Source organism: Dromaius novaehollandiae, chromosome 3 (genome assembly GCF_036370855.1).
Source record: "Dromaius novaehollandiae isolate bDroNov1 chromosome 3, bDroNov1.hap1, whole genome shotgun sequence".
NCBI lineage: Eukaryota > Metazoa > Chordata > Aves > Casuariiformes > Dromaiidae > Dromaius > Dromaius novaehollandiae.
Genome location: NC_088100.1, coordinates 2,535,336 through 2,555,814, shown reverse-complemented (window position 1 = coordinate 2,555,814; position 20,479 = coordinate 2,535,336). Strand labels below are relative to the sequence as shown.

At 48.3% G+C, this 20,479-nt stretch overlaps 1 protein-coding gene across 12 annotated transcripts in view; it reads right to left on the bottom strand.

Annotated features, from left to right (window-relative positions):
- The window catches only part of EXTL3 (exostosin like glycosyltransferase 3), a 142,297-nt gene that overhangs the window by 8,946 nt on the left and 112,872 nt on the right, over positions 1-20,479 (bottom strand). For all 12 annotated transcript variants that reach the window (XM_064508254.1, XM_064508257.1, XM_064508255.1 and 9 more), the window contains one exon: positions 16,703-19,325. In XM_064508254.1, coding sequence (XP_064364324.1) covers positions 16,703-18,850 — 2,148 coding nt within the window. In that variant the 5' untranslated portion in view covers positions 18,851-19,325. The remainder of the gene's footprint in view (positions 1-16,702; positions 19,326-20,479) is intronic.

Genomic DNA, 20,479 nt, shown 5'->3' with positions numbered 1-20,479 from the left:
AACAGCTTGTAAATCGATAGATTCCAAGGAAACGCGGGCAAACTTTATTGACTGACATGTTGTTTTCTTGTAGCTTACTGACCAATAACATGATGCAACTACTGTCGATTGTGAAAGTGAAGTGGATCCTCGCGGAAACATCGGAAATCAGGAGCCCTAAACAATGGAGAGATCAGCACGCTGGCACTAAACTCTTCCATGAAGAGAAGGATGCTACAAAGGAGCTGAATGCCACCAAGCCTTGATAAGCATATTCGCTTCCTCACATCAGCTCCAGCAAAAGTTGAAAAGAACTTGGAGCTATTGACTTTGATGCCTTGCTTTCAGAGAAACCACCATGATTTACAGCATTTGAGGATACGGCTAATTGTCATCAGGCAGCTTTTCAATGGCTTATAGGTGTCGACACCAAGGGAGCAATCAGGGACCCTTCAGGCGGCAGCAGTCTGCGGTGGGAAGGCTGGGGCTGAGAAGCAACATGTTCTTCCCACCTCCCTGCTCACCAGCGATGGTCCAGGGTGGTGCCCGCTACTGCTCCCCAGGCAAGAAGAGTTTCAGGCTTGACTGCACCCTGAGCCATGGAAACGGGAGCATCAAGTTATTAGGCTGAAAATATAATTCTTTAGCAACATAAAAGTAAATTTGGGGAAAATCTTTATTTTTTAATCTTGTAAAAACAGGCTGGGTGGAGTGGGACAAGTACTTGATTCAGGGATTTTAAATGTTATCTCCTCAAAAGTCTTTACATTTTGACGGGGCACTGAAAACACCGGAGTTGTCAGGCATGAAATGGACATTATGGAGATAAACGTATTCTGAAGCTTATTAGGCTGGGTGAAAAAAGAAAGGTTATTATACCAGCAAAATATAAAAAACCCTCAATCCTCTCCCTCACATGGCATTAAGTTGGATTTAGAAATTTTTCATAACTTCATCATAAACTTAAAATACAAGCAAATGACACTTTATCCTGCGTGCCCTTGGCCACAGGGATCTCAAAGCACTCATCTAGTACCACCAGATTAATCTCTTCCACAGCGTGTGTGGCTGAGTGGGGAGAAAAAGCAGGCAGATACTGTGGTATACATATATAAACAGAGACAAGAGGCATGCTACGTTGCCAAATTCAGGAATTTATAGGCCAGAAGGGGCTGCTTGATCGTCTGGTGCGAACTCCTTACGCTGCGGACTAGGGGACTTCACCCAGCTCCTCTGAACATCTCCCATCACAAGGCACCATCAAACGGCAACTCAGACAAAATTAGAAAGTCAAAAGATCAAACTCCATGACACCAGCTGAACTCTTAATTGCTTTTGTGGGAACCAGCAGCAGATCACTGGCTGGGGTCAAGACAACAGTAAGCTAAAGCCCAAAAAGGACTCTCAGGTCTTCTGCATAACCCAGGTCACAAGGAGCCCAGCTCAGACCGGAGCTGTTGCTGGCCAAAGGCTCTGCTGGAAAGGGACCTCCTCTCCATCTGAGGACAGCCAGATTGGGAGAATCCATCCTTTCTCCAAATAGCTGCCAAGGCTGCTTCTCCTGCCCTTCAATCATTTTAACAACTCCTTTCTGCACAACCTTACTTCTCAACAGTCTCGAGCCAAGAGCTCTGTGAAAACCCAACAAAAGATGCTCCTTCAGCATGTGAAGTCCTTCGGCAAGCGTGAAGTACGCACCAAAATGCTGCGCTCTGGCAACCCTGAGACTCAGCAGCTGCCATTTCCTAAGGGGGGTAAAACAGCGAGGAGGACATGAAATGAGCCGGCGAGCTAGAGGACAGACAGACAGACGTCTGCCGAAAGGCCACCTCCCTTCAGAGCACACAGCGAGACTCCAACACGGCTCAGAGCACGGCATCATCTTTAGGATCTGCGCACAAATCCCAGCCCCTTCAGACGCAAAACTACATCAGGTTTTGCGCTTCTGGCTGCCTTTTTTTCTGGTTACTTTTGGTTTTTCCTTGGGATTTTTTTTCCCCTTAACATCTCTGCCATCAGTTAAATGACCAAATGCAGACCTGCACAAAAATGCCGGCATGGTCCCAGCTCCAAATCTTTAGTCCCCCTAAACAGACTGCAAACTTTTAAGACAAACCGTAAGACAGAAAAAGCCTCTGAGCACCTCGCACACCACTTTGGCAACTTCTGGCCTCCTCAGCAAGTTCATTCAAGGTGATTCAGCTCCACAAGGTTTTTGACTCAAACAGCACAAAACCCCACACCTCTAAACAAGCTGGTTTACTAATGCCAATTTATTCTTGGTGTTACTCATTGTCATGTCAGCCAAATGGACCTTAAAAATGTTAGACAGAACCAAAACAAGGTATAAATCTAGAGTCTGTTCAGCAATAATACCCCTAACCAGAACTGATATTTTATATTATGTTTTTATACGTAAATACAAAAATGCAGTAAAGTCAGTATCTTCTAGCAAACTTCTTGCTAGTGAGGCTTTACACTTAAGCTTTAAATTAATTGTCACTTATAATTTGATGGTGCAAATATGAAGAATGCCCATGTCCTTGGAGAAATCCTGACAGCAAAACGTAGTGAGCTAGACTGGTTTCTGGGCAAAGAGCAAACTCTGCAAGAAACCACGAACCTCATGGCTCATGTCAGGTCTTCATCAGAAAAAAACAAAAGGATGTCCTTAGCAGAGCAGATAATTTGGGGAGATGGAGAACAAGTTCTCAGAAAAGGATGAGCTTCTGCCATTCCCAAGTTCATGGCAATTCAACCCAGGTGAGCTGCGTGTCACCACAGCCGGAGTGGGGATGCAGACACCACAAACTCCCCTTCACTAAGTGGTTCTGAATTACAGCACCAAGACTCGGGAGCCAAACACATCTCCCTCTTGTGCCCAAAGAGCTGACCTCCATCTACACTCTGAACCAAACCGCAGCGAGCTCCTGCCAGCACAGCACTTTGGGGAAGATGTGGAGTTACAGCACTGTCAGCCCCTTTTCTTGGCACCATCTCTGGGAGTTTTAGTAAGACTCACTGAGGTGTCTCCTGCTTTGCAGGTGAACATCTCAGCCAGAGACTCCAGGTTTGTGCCCTCTCCTTTCTGCGCTGTCCCAATGGCAGATGCTCTGGACCTAGCCTAATGGCCCCAGCACCAACCGCAGGGCAGGAAAGCTGCAGTCAGACCTGTCCTCGGCCTCGTTTGAAGCCAGGATCTCAACCAAGGACCTGTTGGTCCATCTTACATGGAAAAGCCATGATGATGAGATCCTCTTGGAGGAGAGGAGGGAAGTAGCATCTCCCAAATTGTGGGTGGGTTGTCTCAGAGCTTAGTTACAGCTTGAGAGGTGGCACCATCCACTTCCCCACCTGTACAGGAAAGCAAGACTGGCGCATTTGTGACCTGACAATCCTCTGCCCCTGCAAATCCCACACCATTTTTGTTTCAAGATGAGCAGGACGTCTTCTGTCTGCCTCAATGACAGCATTTTGTTTCTGAAGAAAGAAAAAGAAAAGACCTCAGTAGCTCTCCCATGCACCTGCAGTTCACACGGCTGCTCTCTTTGGCCAACGTGGTCAGGAGGCACATGCGAGCACCAGGAGAGGAAACGGATGGTCGGCTGCAGACGGACCACGTCTCACATCCAGCAGTGCCAGGGCAAGAGCTGCTCCCAGCGGTGCCGTTCCCTTCCAAGGAGCTACTGGAGCGATTCTTGGGAATGTCCTCAGTCCATGGGAGAGCAAATCCACTCAGTCTGCTTGCACGGATTGCTGGGCTGTTCCATTCCTCATCGGGGGTGAAAAGCAACCGCGGTGATGGCATTTCAGTGACCAGCCTGCCCTTGCTTCTCTGCAACGCCAGCCAGAGGTGCAGCTGGGCAAGGCAGCAAGCCTGCCTGGTCCCCAGAATCAACAGCATCTTGGAGGCTGTGCCATCCTGCAAGAGTAGAGCTGTCAAAACGGGTGTGCTCCAACCAGGAGGGATTTTGACCATCAGGAGAAGATCCGTATGGAAAAGACGCATCTGAGGGTCACTCTTTTAAAGATGATTATTATTCTGATTTCTCTTTTGCTCCCTGTTACCTTCTGCCTGTTTAACAAATGAGGGAGCTGGAAAGAGAAAAGCAACCGGCCCCAACGCCAGGGCAGCGGGTGCAGGCGTTGGCTGCGCGGCAAGAAGTCAAGCTCTCTTTGCCAAAGCAGCTGATGGCAAGAAGCGAAAGAAGCTGTTGCCATGGCCACACACGCCACCAAAAATCTCTCCAGCCCTCTGCACATTCCCAGCATGGAAGATGTTTGTGTGAGTCACACGGTTCAGACCGAGATGGCTGTCTTCCTTTCAGAAATGTCAAGATTTTAGGTCTTTTTTTTTTTCCCAGCCCTGATTTTAAGTTTTCAGCATTTCAACACTACCAACAGCTCACAGGCAAACTGAGACGGTCTGCCAAACCTGGTGAGATGCCCGGGGCTCTCAGCCCGGACCTGACGCCCACACAACTGCCCTGACCAAGGACAACTGTGGTGGAGCTTCGGGAAGACTATCCATCACCTCCCGAGAGTGAAAAGTCACAGCTCGCCGGCCCGGGGAGTCCCGTCCCAGCCACACAGAACTGTGTCCTCATGCCAATCTCAGCTTTCACCACAAAAACCCCCGCCCAAGTTGCAGAGCAAAGAAACGCATCCAATTTCTACTGGCCAGCATGTCTTCGTTTACCAAGAAAAAAATTCGGCCTCACCAGCAGAGGATGGATGCAGAGGTCGATGGGCCGGGCTCATCTCCAGCTCTGCTCCAGCAGCCCTGAATTTGGCCACTGCTCCGTGCCCAGCATTCCCTTTCCACCTTGAAATAGCGACAACCACCCTCATTTATGCCCTGAACTTGTCTAGTTTGACTCAACTTTTCTGTGCTTTGCTGCCTCCAATTTAGAGGCATTGTCCAAATTTGGATGAAAAGGATTTATAGCCTATTTTAAGACTCATCTCCAGAGGCATGAAAGAATTTCACTGGAAGGTGTTTAGATACGAAGCTGCTCAAAGACAGAATATACGACATATAAATTGGCAAAACAGATGCATTTTTAAAATACTTATAATTGAATAATGCAACATAAAACCAAACATAAATTATCCCCCAGCGAGAGCAAAACCACACAGGGAGATACTAGTGGAAATCCTTTTTTAAACCTACACTGTGTCCACGCACATAATATGTGCAAACACTTGGGCTGACTTTAATCTGCTCTACAGATACCAGTGGGTTGCTCATCTCCGAGATGAGAAAACAGCTTGCGATACAAATAAAACTGATTATTTATTCATTCCCATACGGGTGCAGCTGTCGCATCTTTCTAAAGAAACTCGAGGAGGAGAACGCTTATTTTAACTTTAAAGAGATACAGATACTTATTTTTATTCTCTGTGTGTGTTGCTGGTAGTGGCTGTGCAGTTAAAGATGCACATGGAATTGGTTGTCCGCTCAGATGTATTTTACTACTCTTTGGCTCCAAAGATATCTCCGCAGCACCGTCTGCCTGGCTGGCTGCTCACAGCTCTTGCAGGAACCTGCTGAAGGAAGTGGTCGGGGTCATCTTCTAGCTTCCCACTGGAAGGAGAATTATCCTACCGCCCCAACTTCTCCAGTGATAGCACCAAAAGACCAAAGAAAACATGGTCTTCAAAGACTCTGTTTGCCGAGCCTTGTTTTTACCCTTTCCGTCTCTAAGCTATTGCTTCTGGCTGTCTACCTCTACTCCTAATTTTACCCTCCCTGCTCCTTTTTCCTCTAGAAATTACCTGTTGGCTGCTACCGCTGATAACATGGTTACAGTTGATATGACAGAGCCCTTGATGACTGGTTGTCCTTAAGGGCCTTGCAATAATTTTAACAGCTAAAAGGTTGTCAGATTAAACAGCCTTAACTCTCTCCAAAGTGGAGGGCAATGTTGCAACGCTCTAAGTGGCTGCATCTGAGCAGGCTGATGAATGTTTCCCAACAACTCTACGATCCTTGGATGGAAATAAATTGTCAGAGGATTTTCAAAAGCCAGCCCAATATAGCAGGAATATTGGCCTCTCGGATTCTAAACCATGAACACGGACAAATTTCACCCAACGCCTGACAACACAGTGCCAATTAAATTAAGGCTCGGATGCATAAGGCTGAGACCTAAGCGCTCGGGTCTCAGCCGCTGGAGAAGCACGGCTCTGCATCATTGAGCATGGAAACGGTAGCAGGCGCGGGGCAGCCTCCCCGCTCCCTCCTGATGATTTTTTCCTCTCGCCAATTCACGTGGAGATGCTGGAGCCCAATCCCAAGCGCCGTCCCAGCCTGTCGCTTCCATTTGCTGTACCAAAGCCACTTCGCTAACATTAGGTAAAATCCAGAGATGACATTTCTAAGCAGCCTTCACTGCTGAAAAAGAGAACATGCCGAGAGACAGAACGAGGGCAGGCGACATCTTTTAAGCCCTTTTGCAAGGTGGAGTACGAGTGCCTGGAGCTCAGCGATGGGAGCCTGGTGGGATCCAAAACGCTGCAGAGAGCAGAAACTTTCCTGGGTTAGACTGGTAAATAAAAATAGCTTGGGAAGAGATGGGCATACTGCCAAAGAGGCTGGGAAAGGATACGATCTCACTGCTTCAGGGTTTAAGCCAAATTTGGCTCCTGGGAGCTAGCAGGAGTCTTTTTCCAGCCGATCCCCGCAAAACAGGCTGCCCCATCCCCTCCAGCACATAGAGCACGTCGGGCTGGAGGAATCACTCCTCCAAAATGGGCTTCAATGCTTGGCCCTGTTTTGGGTATCCGAGGGTATGTGGCATCGAACCGTGCAGTGCAGGGATGCACCAGGCAGCTTAGGTGCCAGCAGCCAGGACTGTCACATGCCACTTGGGCTAATCTGGCCTGTTTTCAGAGCAGCTAGTGCAAATCAGAGCAGCAGAGCTAAATCAGACCAGGCAGGGAGCCACAGCCAGGACTACCCTGCTCCTGTACTCTAACTAGGGAAATGCCATTAAATGCAGCCTATTTGGATGAAATAACCTAACCCAAAGGTCTCAAAGGAACCGATTGGGAAAGGAAATTCTAAGAGTTACCAGAATGAGAAGAAGCAATGGCAGGACTGACCCAGGACACGAGGACTCCGCATTGAAATCCTGACTCCTTTTGGACAAAAATCATCTCTCAGCTGCACTATGTGGATGGAGCGCTCATCACTGACATGTTGTGAGGGTGGCCAGGTACTACCTCGGTACCTTGCTCTCCTTGGAAGAGCCATACAAATTGCAAAGCCTTGTCCTTACTGGAAGAAAAAGAATCACAAAAATTTTGAACTGTTGAAGTCCAGATCTCTCTAACCCTTCATTCTCGCGAGGGCTCTGCTAGCTAAGTCATGCACTTCTAATTTCATTGCAGAAGACACGTTGCTAGTCCCCTGACCTGCACTGAGAAATCTGGCAGCAAATGGACCGAGAGCTCAGGGACGGATTCGGGGGAGGCTGTCACATCTCATCTGCAAGACAGAGCATGTGCAAAAACTAGCAGGGCGGTTTAGGAGGACCCTTGAGGTATCATCATCTCACCAAGCCAGCAGCTGCTGTGCAATACCAGGTCGTCAGCATTAAAGGGAAGAAAATACAAAAATGTCCACTTTAGAGACATATAAATCCACAACGGGGAACCCAAGCACCTCCAGTGGCAGAAGAAAGTGCTGGAAACCAAAGGGACACTGTCTCAGCTGGTTATTGCAAATATCTTGTTCCTATTCACTAAGTCAGGCAGAGCTTATTTTTCCCACGATGGCTCTTTGGCTGATAGCCCTGCTGCTTTAATTAACAGAGGCATTCGTCAGGGCAAATCCTCGGTATCATGCGGCAATTACTTCTTCAGCAGGTTCCTTCTATTTTTCCTTGGTGTCTGTCAAGCAGGATTTCCTTTACAGCCCTAAAAGAAGATGCGTGGCAGAGGAGGTGTGATTATTTTTAAATGTGTTAAAATTGGTGCTTTTCATCATTTCGAATATATGATGTTTATTTTTTAGGGCAGCTGCAGAAGGAAGCCACGGCACCGGTCGACGGCCAGCAGCCATCCCAACTCATGCTGCCAGCCCTCCAGATTTCACGGCTCCCTGGCATCTACCCAGGCAAGACCTTGAGCAGGAGCCTGTGCAGGAGATCGCGCAGGAAGGATTTTTGGCAACACAGAGCATAAAGTTTGCACACCGGGACTGCACCAGTCCCCTGGCGCGGTGACGGGAGTCGCTATGCTGCAGGCAGTATGGTCCTCTGTAAGAGAATCGACGTCTTGATCCTTCCAAGATTTTAACCGCCTAAAGAAATGTTGCCAAATTCCTTTCTGTTCTGCCTGCCTTCATCGCCCTTGCTGCAAGTGGCTACCGAGTTCTTTGTTTCCCCAAGCTGGTGCTTATCGCTCAGCATGCAAAAGCTGCCGTGTCACATCCTAGAGGCACTTCAGCACAGATATTCACATCTGGGGCAGAAGGCTTCAAGATCAACATCACATCTCAGTCAATGGGGGAAGGAAGTGAGGACAGACTATTAACAACTTACTGAGCAGTTATTAAAAACGGTATATAAACAAATCCAAGAATCCATCAAGTTTGCAGGTAGATTATTTTCTGACAAGGACAGAGGATTTATTAATGCTTACGTTGCTGGGAGCACCAACCATAAAGAGCACTCAGGCATGCAAACTCACTTTTGGCATCCGGGTTTGTCCAGACTAGAAGCTTTCTGGGGACCTCAGAGAGTAAAAGGTTGAGATCTCGCTGAAAAAGTTCTTAAGGGGCTGGAGGAAATGAAAACAGCTCTCTGCCAGCAAGTCAGTCCTCAAATCCATTAGCTACAGATGAAAACTCTTTTATGAAACATTAGAAGAACTGGCAAGTCCATACCACAGTTCCTTAAATCAGCATTTCATCTTCTGCTTTTCTCTGGGATGAGTACAGCTCATGGAGAAAAGCAATTTCCATCAGCTCAAACATCAGAGGAAAGGGTCAGGATATTACCTTGAACTCGGTCAAGCAAAGGGGAAACGCACTTACACCAAATATGCAACCCCACGGCTTTGTGGTGGGCGATCCCATGTACTTCAAAGCTTGGGTTGCCTGGAGACTCCTACTACCTAGTGATCTATTCAAACCTCTCCTGCTGTTCAGCTCAGAAAATTAAAATCAAGGGGGAACAAATGCTCCGAGCAAGAGGTTGTTAACACATTACTAGCAAATACGTGGTTGGGTTGAATACTCATTACCATAACACCTCCCACAACCCACAGTAGGAGCTGGGAATTAAGGACCACCGTGTGTTATAAATGAAGAAGTTCATATAAATTAGGCACAATTAAAAACAACAATAAACCTTCCTTTTAAAATTCCGATAAAACCAACCTAATCATTACCAGTGTTTCGAAACCAGTTTGCTTTGTCACCCGCATTCAGAAGAAAGAGGAAAACAAGCATTATCACAGAGAATTATCTTTAGAGACCGGGGTAGGTTTCCACCACACTAGAAATGAGCGGCCTGGGCTCCACCAGCCTGTGACACCAATGAGACGATTAGTCCCTTCCTATCCAAGTTGCAAACTCTACACCCCTGCCCCGAACGCCTTAAACATTCAGTGTCATAACCCAAGACGTTCACATTTCCCACGCGAACCTCAAAACTCCCAAAAGTTGGGTTCAGATAAGCGCTGAGGACTTTGCTGAACTCTTCTGATCTGAAGATATGATCTAGAAGCTTAAGAAGAGCAGCTTCGCCAGATGTCTGTCTTTCTGCTGCTAAGAAATTTGGGAATAGGTGAAAACAGCTTCTCCTGCAGCATTTCTGAGAGCTTACAAGATGTACAAATGCACATGTCAGAAGCCAGGGATAGTCTTCTGTTCTCCATGGCTCATTTCTTCTCCTGCTTATTTGCAATATGCCCTTAGGCTGGTTCCTTATGCTCTTTGTGCCAGTCTCCCCAGCTTTAGGAGGAGTGACGTATTCCTCACCTGCTTTCTCACATTTTCATTAATTGACTTGAGGCTTTAAACTCTGGATGGCGGTGGCTTACAACTCCTGCTTTTTCTCCAGAAGTTTCTCATGCTGCCTAAAATCACCTCCCCTTGCTTTCACCCGGAAAAAAGACATACTTTGTCCTTTTTGGGTACTCGTGGTGACATGGGACCGATTCCCGCGATACTAGACAATGGGAAAACAGTCTGCTGTTCTGAATCCAGCTACTCCAGCACCTTTCCGCTCATCGATTTGTGCACGAGATGAGCTTCCTCCTCCAAAATCACAGCAAGGAGCCAGACACTGCTGCTCAAATTAAAAAGGAGAGTGCTCTGTATTCGCAGCAGGGCAGGGAGATCTGTCATGCTTTATTGCTAGCTACAGAGTTTGATTTCAAGAAAACTGAAGAGAAAGCATTCATCAGGAAGAGGAAGGGAGAGCAGGTACGGGCTCCTCAGTGAGACACAGGCAGATATTGTGGGGAAAGACGGTAGCAGGAGATGAATGTATCTGTGGCTGCCGCGCTGCACCACCGCCAGCCCGCTACTAAACTGACTTGGGAATAAGTAACCATCTTCTTTGATGGCTGCTTATTGAACCAACATCTTTGCTCATCGATCTCACAGCGCTCTGGGAGGCATCTGTGAGCTACACCGGACGTGTAAGAGCAAGCAGAGTGATTAAAATCTCTCTCCTGCTCCTCATCTCTTTCTCTGACCTCGCATCCAAGAGTTACCTTTCTCTTTATAACCTTCCTGTGTCCTTCACAGTTGCCTCCTCGATGTCCCAATGCCTTGTGAGGTCCCTCCTGCTCTATGGAACTGAAACGAAATAGATTTTTCTCTTTTTTTCCCCCCCTATCTAATACCAAAGGGCCAAAGCCAAATTCATGACCTTGGTGACTACAGCTTGCCCCTTCCTTCCTGCATCTCAGGGTCTATCCATTTCTTGGGGTACCACATCAAGTTACAGTGACTCTAGGAGACACGACTGTCCTCACTGCATAAATCTCCATCCTCCAAGATACAGAAAAGCCGTCTGAACATGGTCCTGGGCGATGTGCTCTAGGTGAGCCTGTTTGAGCAGGGGGGCTGGACAAGATGATCTCCAGAGGTACCTGCCAACCTCAACCATTCTGTGACCCTGGCTCTGGGACTTCATCAGAAGTAGACATCTCGCAGCAAAGTGGACATCAGCATATAGTGCCACAAGAGCTAAGGAGAGCTGCCATAACATAAAATCGCAGAACACAAACAGAAGGTGAAAACAGAAGGAAGCAAGCAGAGAAAATGCATGCACAGGCTCAGGTTCTCCCCCACACTTATTCCACTGTATGGAATAATTTGGGGACGTGAAGTATTCTCCTGCTATTTAAATAGGCACATGTCCACCACCACGCAAACCCCAAAAGCAGCATGACACGCAGCCCTGGGAAAACAATGTGGTATTTGCCGCTGCGCTGACTCCGGTGCCAAATCCCATCACGCCTCTTTTGTCCTCTAGCTGCTGTGACAGTCTGCGCTCAGCGGTGGGCAGCGCTTTAAGATGCACAGACAGCTCTTGTGTGCATGGCCAAAGGCTTCGATACAGGGGGGCTGGCCCCCGTGCCTCTCTAGATGTTTTCAAGTTGTCCTGTGCGAGAAAAACATCTGATTGCACACATGGTGGTGTGCAATGATGCTTCTTTCCCTCCCTTGCTTTGCATTTCCACCGCCCCAAAGTAACTCCTTCCTTCTGGTTACCAGCCCCATCAGCTGCCTCCTAAGCCGAGGGATTTTGGAGAGGCAAGGCCACGGTAACATTTTGTCTACGAAAAAGATATTACAAAACAGCATACGGCATGCAAGAGAATTAAGCAGTGGTTTTAGGCAACAGCGGCAGAATATCGCAGGGGTGCTTGAGTTAATATTCAGTGCGCAAAGCCCTGGGAAGCCAGCGCTGCCTGCTCATTAGCAGCGTACACTCACACATCGCTGCACCTTGCCCAGGCCCTGCAGTGACAAGCATCTGGATTTCGGCATCTCGGGTAAACTAAGCAGCAAATTTGTCTATACGATGCTAAAAATATATATCCAGGCAGCCGACTCGGAGGGATTTGAGAGGAAGCGATGTAGCTGGGCAGCAGCACTGCTTGCCCAGCAGGCAGCAGATGGTGCTACGTACCAGGGAGCAGCAGAGAGAAAAACTCGGGCGATACCGCCCTGCCTTGCAAAACCGCTCTTATCGAGACATTTTCTAACTCGTAAACCTGAAGCCGGGCCTGCTATCCTGCAACGGGCCCCTTGCAAGAATTGGAATAAAGCTCCGAAAGCTTGGCTCTCTGCCCCAAAGCGCCTGCCACCCTCTGATTAGAAAAGTGCCGCCAGTCTGTGTACGAAACCTTCCTTCTCATTCACGTTCTGCAACTTCTCTCCCATACAAGAACAAAAATATTTCAAATTAGACCGATGACATTCGTAAGGTGGGGAAAAAGTGATAAACGCCCAGTGGAAAGCCCTGGTTCACCAGGGAACTCCGGCATGTGAGTTGTCCTGGCCAAGCAGGAGCAATGATCTTTTGGTATTACTCTTCAGCCAAGAGCTGCTCCTCCTCTTCCTCGCCAGAAGCATCGCTTGGGAGTCCATGGAGCTCCTTACAGTGGAGATACCAAAGCTCCTTCACGTGCTTTGGCTACAAAGGACCCACAAGCCTGAGGACTGTTGGCCTTTCAGCAGTAGGACACTGTCCAAACCAAAGGGAAAGTCAGGGAGCTATTTCCCCACAGTCCTCCCCTGACCAAAAAGTGGCATTTCAAGGGACAAGCCAGCCAAACAGGTCCACAGACGCAAGGCTGGCCAAAGATCATTCCTCTCTAAACAAGTGGCTAAACTGAATGAGCTTTCTCAGCCGGCCACCGAGCCAGCAGAAAAGGACGTTACGCCGCTGGAAGTGGCTGCAGAGATCAAAGCTAGCCACTTACTGTGTAATGAAGCTGAGGGAAAGGATTAGTCACCAACAAAAGCCACAGGAGCTGGCGCTGGCAGCGAACCCAGCTAAATCGCTCAGAAAGGGCTAACGGCACACACCACATACCCCAGGGAAGAAGAGAAAGCAAAACCCTATCTTCAAATGAGATGCTTTGCTTTACTCTAAGGGCAGAAAAAAACACTCGTGCTGTGTGAGACAGACGGACAGGCCAGAAGATGCTGGAGTAGGAAAGAAGAACGTGCAGGCCAGGGGCAGGGAATTGTCTTTATTGAGATTATAACCCAATTTACAGCCCCTCCTGAGCACAGTCTTCCCTTTCCTGGTCTCTCCCCTCCAGGGCATGACCCACAGGCTAAGAAACACGGGTGAGAGAAAGCAGGCACCGAGGAGGTAAGGGAGGCTGCCAAGCGCACAGTTGGCTTTCCTGGTGTGGACCACGCTCCTGGGGGCTTCTAAGGAAGTTTCTGAAAAGGAAACGGATAATTTAATTGCTGCATTAGAGGAGCTGTGGCTGTTGGGATGCAAGCTGCTCCACAGCTTAATCTCCTTGTGCCTCAGCCATTGAACAGAAGGCATATGTAGCACTGGCAGCCTTCTGAAATCCCCATTAAATATATTAAAACAGTCTTGAGGAAAGTCTAGCTCTCCAAACCTGACACTTTCTTTTAGTTTTTTTGGAATTAAAAGCAGATCAGAAATGGGAAAAGTCTCCCCTGCCCCAAGCCATGTCCTGCTCACGGCCGCGCAGAAGACAGCCAGGGAACCGGCTCAGGAGGACTTGAAGAGCTGCTAAAACCAAGCACAGGGTTTATTAAACATCGAGACTGTGCTCACCGTGACGCTCCAGGTTTGCAGAGGAAGCGCCTGTAAGCGCCCTACAGCAGCACATCAGCCCCTGAGCACACGGAAAAGCTCAGTGGGATCTGCGTCTACTTGGGTGCATTGTATTACCATCTGCGTGGGCTGGATGAGGAGTTTGCTGGGCATTTTCATTTGTTTCCCTTAACTTGTAGTCATGTGGATGAAAATGCTGTCAGGAAATTGCAAAGCAGAGAATGAGGTTCTCCTGTCATCGCCTGTGCATTATTTAGAGCTCCTGAACATGATGATGCTGAAAGGGGTTGTTGGAAGCGTCTCGCCAAAGATCGAGCCAGATCTTAACAACTCCTTCTTTACTCCGCTGCCGGAAATCTTTCCAAGACGAACGTGTGTGCAGATGGGTGCACTGGCGCCGCAGCCAAGTTTCCCCATCTCGCTCCAACACTAGCGCATCTTCCCACCTGTTCAGAGCGGAGATCGAATCCAAAACTCCTTTCCCTTGAGCAGGGAAAGAGCAGGAGCACTCAGGAGCACGACGCAAGCGTCGCCGTGCCCAGCACTCCAGCAACGGCAGCAAGGCCGTCTGCAGCGCGCGCGTCCCCCGGCGAAAACGGAGCTGAACCGCGGCCGGTCAAAGGACGGATCGGTGGTTTGAGTAGTTTTTAACTCCTCGTGTATATTGGGGCTTTGCCAGCTGCTGCAGACATCTGACGGATAACCAAGTGGCTAGCGGTAGAAACAGCGTGGTGTCGACACCGCATAAACGCTGCGGAGAAGCATTCGGAAGCTCAACAACGGTTGAGATGTCAACGGTGGAGATGGGGAAAGGTCTACTAATTACGTGCTACGGATACGCACACTTGCAGAAAGCAAGTTTTAAAACTTGCACAAGGAAGCGTTCTCGCTTAGAGCCATATTTTTCCCCCGTGACGCTACGCGAGGTGAGGGAGGAGCAATTTTCACAGCAGGTCCCACCGCGGCTCCAGCCCAAAGGTGCATTAAATGAGAAGGCAATCACACAACTTTACATTAAACAGTGCTGTACCTACTCACTTAAGCTCAGCACAGAGCCAGCATATTTCACCACACGCTCACGCACAACGAAGGAATAGTACTGATTTTTCTAGTGATGATGCCGTAGGCCAGAAATATACAGCTAAGATTTAAAAATAAAACACATCCCACAGCCGGCCCTGTTTATCTCATCATCCAGGAAAGATTCAAAGACCCAACACAGCTTTGAGCCTTGCTCTTGATTAACTTACACCCCATTGGGGAACCTGAATCGCAAGACCACATCATGACCAACCAGCTCTGCTTGAAAACTAAGTATTGAGATTTAGAAAAACTGGAAGAAAACCCGTATCTGTCACCAGACCATGACATCCAACGCAAGCCAACTACGCTCCAGCCCACCTGGCCCCCAGCCCGCTGTTACTAGCCGATATCCCAAAACTCTTGGACTGAGTGGTACCGAAGGGTGCCCCAGCGCACGCTCACCCGAGCACACGCTCAGCGGCCACCGGCAACTCCGACGTGTGCGTCCAAGCCCCCGAAAAGCAAGTGGGCATGTTTTTCTTTCGCAAATAACACCCATTAGCAGCTCCAAAGAGAAGAAAACCCCACTCTTCAGCTCCAAAGGAGTACGCTTGGGGGGGGGGGGGCTTTAGCACACACAATGTGAAGATTTTACACAATTCAAGCATTCAACAGGACTAACGTGAAAGCTTATTTTGCAATTATCCAAGCAATTTTCTCTCCTCATTGTCCCTGGACCATAAGGGGTTTTAAATGTGAGTAGAAGGATTTATTCATCACAATAATAAAAGGAAATATTAAATCAATGAATCTCTTTGCATGAAGCATAAAGCTCACACTGCTATTAAGCTTCGTAGCGTCCTGTCACATAAACCCCATGCAGTTTGCCTACTTAAATACAATCTTCCTCTTTTATTTTTCTTCTAATTTATAAATCATCATCCTTTCATTTGTCCTCTAAACATGCCTGGATTCAAACACCACAGTGTTGCTTCTTGTTAGTGGCTCCATGCCCTCGCTCTCTTTACGAGTGCACTTGGCGATTTATATTTAATATTGACCGTCGGCAACGCCCAGGGCAGAAACTTATGCTGAGATGACAGAAGTCCTGAGATTCAAAAAGAAAGAAAGAAGGAAAAAAAAAAAGTAGTGGAAGAAAATGACCTGCCAGGATGGGAGAATTAGCTCCTTAAAAGCCGTATCCCCTCTCTCTCCTGCTTTCTCAGGGCACGGCACGGCTTCAGCGCGTCCTTCTTTTGTTTTTATAAAAGATTCATCAGGTAAAGCGCAAAAACAGCCACTACTTAGGTATTTATAAGGTATCAACCATCCTCACAGCGTGACACTGAACAAAGAGCTTAAGCGAAGATTTTCAATACAGAAGAGTCCCTAACTTTAAATCCCAAGATAAATGGTAAGCTCCAAACACATAATTATTTTTTCAAGTGCTAAACACCCAGCACCATATGTAAAGATCCCATGTCTTTACAATTTAGGCTCTCCCCAGTAGCTCCTGTTTTTCCTAACCCCAAGGCCACAGAACGAATTTCGTCTCGACAGCAAATCACCTCACCTAAGCTCACACATCTGGAGCGATGCCGTCTGCCTCTGAACTAGTCATCGGCCTCCCTTTAAAGTCGGTGGAGAGAAAGAGGCATTTTCACAACATAATTGATGGCATTCTCCTGTAAACACCTAAAATGGGTCGGATGAGTCACACCTTTAATCTCCCTGTTTCTCCCCACTGATGAAGAGTCCAGGTCAGGTATAGACATCTACAGTCACGTGGGATGAATGCTGTCCTAGATGTCTAAGCCGAGCTGAAAAGCTACAGAACAGTTACGGCCGACTTTAACACCCAAAACCCCGCATAAGTCAGGCAATAGTATCCACGTTTTTCTTACCATGATTGGGACACCAATGTCTGGCCATAAGAGATCCTCAGAGGGAAGCTTGGGAGAGTTCCACACTACCACCACTTTATTTAAGTAGGGGAGACCATTGAGCCTCTCCAGGGAGTTCATCAGCACTTCCTCCCGCTCGTAAGTTAACATCACTACTGTGAACTGTTCCCGGGGGACGTTGCCACCCAAAGCAGCCTGGAACTCCTTCCCAGAGCCACCTGCTCCTCCACCAATTGGTCGAAATCCAGTCCCAGACCCCAAAAACTTTGCTTCTGATGGTAAAACGGGATCGAAGGGAGTATAGGGGAAGAGGTGGAAAGGCCCAGGAGCCGAATTCCAATTCCTGTAGATGTCCATTGCGGTGAGGGTGAAGTTGCGGAGATATTTGGGAGATGCATAGGGTGGTTCTGTTTCCACAGGCCCCAAGTCCAGGTCACCGTTGTCTGCCATATTGGGGTCTGTACCAGCAGCTTTGCCGGACCGATGTGGAATCTCCACGGCAGCTTCTTCTCGGATAGGAGCAGCCGGGATTTGGATTCGAGTCCTTATGATGGCTAAGACTGTGCTGAACACGTTGTCGGAGGTGGAGAAGTAGGTCTCCCACAAGAAGCGGCCTTGCCTCCTCATGGCAAGGAGATCGTTGTCAGAAATGCTTCTCAGAAGAAAGTGCACTTCTGTGATACGTGGCTTTGGTATGATTAAGGCTGCCTCGTTCCACCGGATCACATCATTGTAGGGTAGCTGAACTTGCTCTCCAAGAATCACCGGGATGGCTCCAACTTCCAGAGCCTCAAACAGTCTCATGGCACACCCGGCGGAGATCACCAGGTGGGTGTCCCCTGGGGTGATTATCAGTGCAAAAGTAGATAGCTTCAGTAGCTCTAGTCTGTCATCCCTTTCTCCACACAGAGCCCACTCAGTGGGCAGACTTGCCTTAGGCTGGTTCTTACACGTGAACTCCACCAAAACAAAGTCCAACTTGCTGTCCTGAACAGCCTTCAAGGTGGTGATGATCCGATCGTCATAGTCAGCTGGGGCATTGCCTTCTATTTCCTCTTCAAAGGAGCGAACCTCTTGCAAGCTAGATCTGAGGGACTCGATCTTCTCTCCCTGGAAACTGAACAGATATTTACGCTTGACTGGCACCTGGGGTGGGATTTCTAGGAAGTTGGGTTCCGACATAGCATGGACCAGAGGTGATACCACAATATCAAACCCTGGTCGATACTGCACATCATAAAAGGTGGACTGAGCAATCATGGCACGCCCTGTGCTGATGTTGTAAATAAAATTCTGAGTTTCCGATTTCCTTGATAAATTGATGATGAGATGGTTATGTCCATCAGTCCTCCAATATGGCAAAGAGTGCAACTGTTGCTCTAGTTCAGTAGGTTTTGGCATTACGGGCTCTTGCATTTCCCCCACTAAAATTATATACACACAAGCAATATTTGCATTTTCAGTAACATAAACATTAGTTCTGACAGTCGCCTCAAAGGCTTGTTTAATTAAAGGGTCTAAGGAACTACCAAAAGGGTAATCGTCGCTGTTGTAGACATAGACTGGAAAGCCAGACGTCAACGGGCATCGTGAGTAGTCAAAGCAATTGTGCAGCCTGCAGTTCCGGTTGGATTTTGGCAAAGGAAAGGTCGCATCGTCTTTGTCTGGCAGGAGCCGGATTGGCAAGGAGAGCTTTGGCTGGTTCTGGGCCATCAGTTCTTTGTAGGAATGCTCCGTCTGGCTGATGACGTTCTTCAGCTGCAGCAGGTCCTGCTTGGCATTTTCAATGCTCTTTTTGCAGGCCTCGATCTTCAAGTTCAGCTTGGCGATCTCGCTGTTGAGCTCCTGCCGCTTGGCCTCCAGCTGGAGCAGCTCCTCGCTGACCGACTCGCGGATGCGGCACAGGTCTTGCACATGCTTCACCTCGCAAAGCTCGTTGCCGGTCCGAGGGCCAAAGATGCGCTTGCCAGCGTCGTCCGCGTCATCAATGGTGGTCAAGTAGTAGTGGGCAATGAGGGGAAAGAAGACGAGGATAATAAAGAGGGTGAAACTAAGCCAGGTGAGCCGGATCCGACTGGACCATCTCAACACCCATGGCTGGCCTCCATTCCCCACTCCCCCATTCCGCAACATCGTATATCCAGTCATGAGTTCGAGAGTCGGCGCGCGCCCAATCACGTTGGATCAGTAGCCATAACCAAAAGAGCTCTTACAGCGAGTCTCTAGAAAGAAACGTTATTGTGCCTGCTTATCGAGAAGCCAATAGAATGGAAATTTCATCTTCTTGTCCTGACGGCGGCTTTGCGACAGTCTTTGCGTTGCCACTGCAACTTTTGATCCAGTTCGAATCAATCATGGAACTTCTCACCACCCCCAGCCCACCCTTGATCTGTGGGTAGCTGTTGCGAGAAGTGTCACAGCGTTGTCATGGTGATACAAAGTCTCAGCCAGCGCAGGAGAAACACAGTGGGATCAAGCCAAACTCTACCGCTGCTCTCGGCATCCGGCATTACCATCCGATGAATATGCGGAGGCAACAGCCATGGTGGAAAATGAGCCAGGAGAGACTCGTGCGAACGTCAGTCTCCTGCATCACTGCAGCACTGCTGATGCTCTGCCATTCCTACAAGAGAAAAATCGTATATTCAGACAATGCAAAAAAAAAATCACCTCTTAGCAACCTAAGGCTGCTAGTTTTTTAAAAGCAACTGTCGTTTTTACCAAAGAGCAATATTTGTACATGTCTAACACCTCCTGGGTTCGTATCGGTAAACCTGAGAAAGCGATGGGATTCATTAGACACGGCCACGCAGCTTTCTCTGAGCACTTCTGCTTTTCATCAGCGTTACACGCTTCAGTGTCTAGACTGGAAAATCGCAGCCCCTGGATCTGGTTTCCTATTGCTGCCCCGTCTCGCCGTGCAACCGTGGACAAGCTGCTTAACACGTGCATGCCCCCGTCTTCCCCTGCCCAAAACGGCGATGGGAACACACACCTGCTTTCTTTACCTGCCTTTCCATGGCACGTTGTGACCATGGGACACAGCAGAGCTGCGAATTTCTGCCGCGTGTCTGAGTGCAATCGCTCTTGTTCCAGTCCAGTGACTAGAGCTGATGAGGAATTTTTAGATGAAGTGTTTTGTTTTCGTTTCCTGCTGGAAAATCTTGATTTGTTGTAATAAAAAGTTGCACGAGGATGCACTCGTGGTGCTTACAGTTACCCCAGCAGGCTGCTTGCATACAAGATGTTTTTTCTGGCCAAAACTGGAGAAAGGGGGCTGGTCTAAATTGGGATACTGGAGCTAGTATCTGCGTGGTACTGCATCAGCTTGCTTAGATCTGCCTTTTTCACTTGCAAAACCCTGCTGCTGCACTGAGTTAACAGAGAGCCAATAGCACGGGCATAAAAACCAAGGACACGGCAAATTTAGCTTTGACTCTTAGGTCTATGCCAGCAAACTAGAGATTTGAACCTAGGCCAGATGGACATGCTGGCCACCAGAACAGTCTCCCTCCCTTTTACCAACCTCCTTCAAGGTACATAAGCTTCTGGGATATCTGCTCGGCTGGGCTTACTGTCAACTCTTATCCAGCCGCATGGGAAGCGTCACCTGATGGCGATTTCCTCTTTAATTTTTAATTAGGGAGTCATCTATACCGGTGACAGCCATCTTTTCACTAAATCTATTTAACACTCCTCTCATCTGCTCATGGAGAACTAGCAGAACGGAGGCAAGGGAGCGAATCGCAGCTAAACCAGAGAAAACTGGCCAAAGCA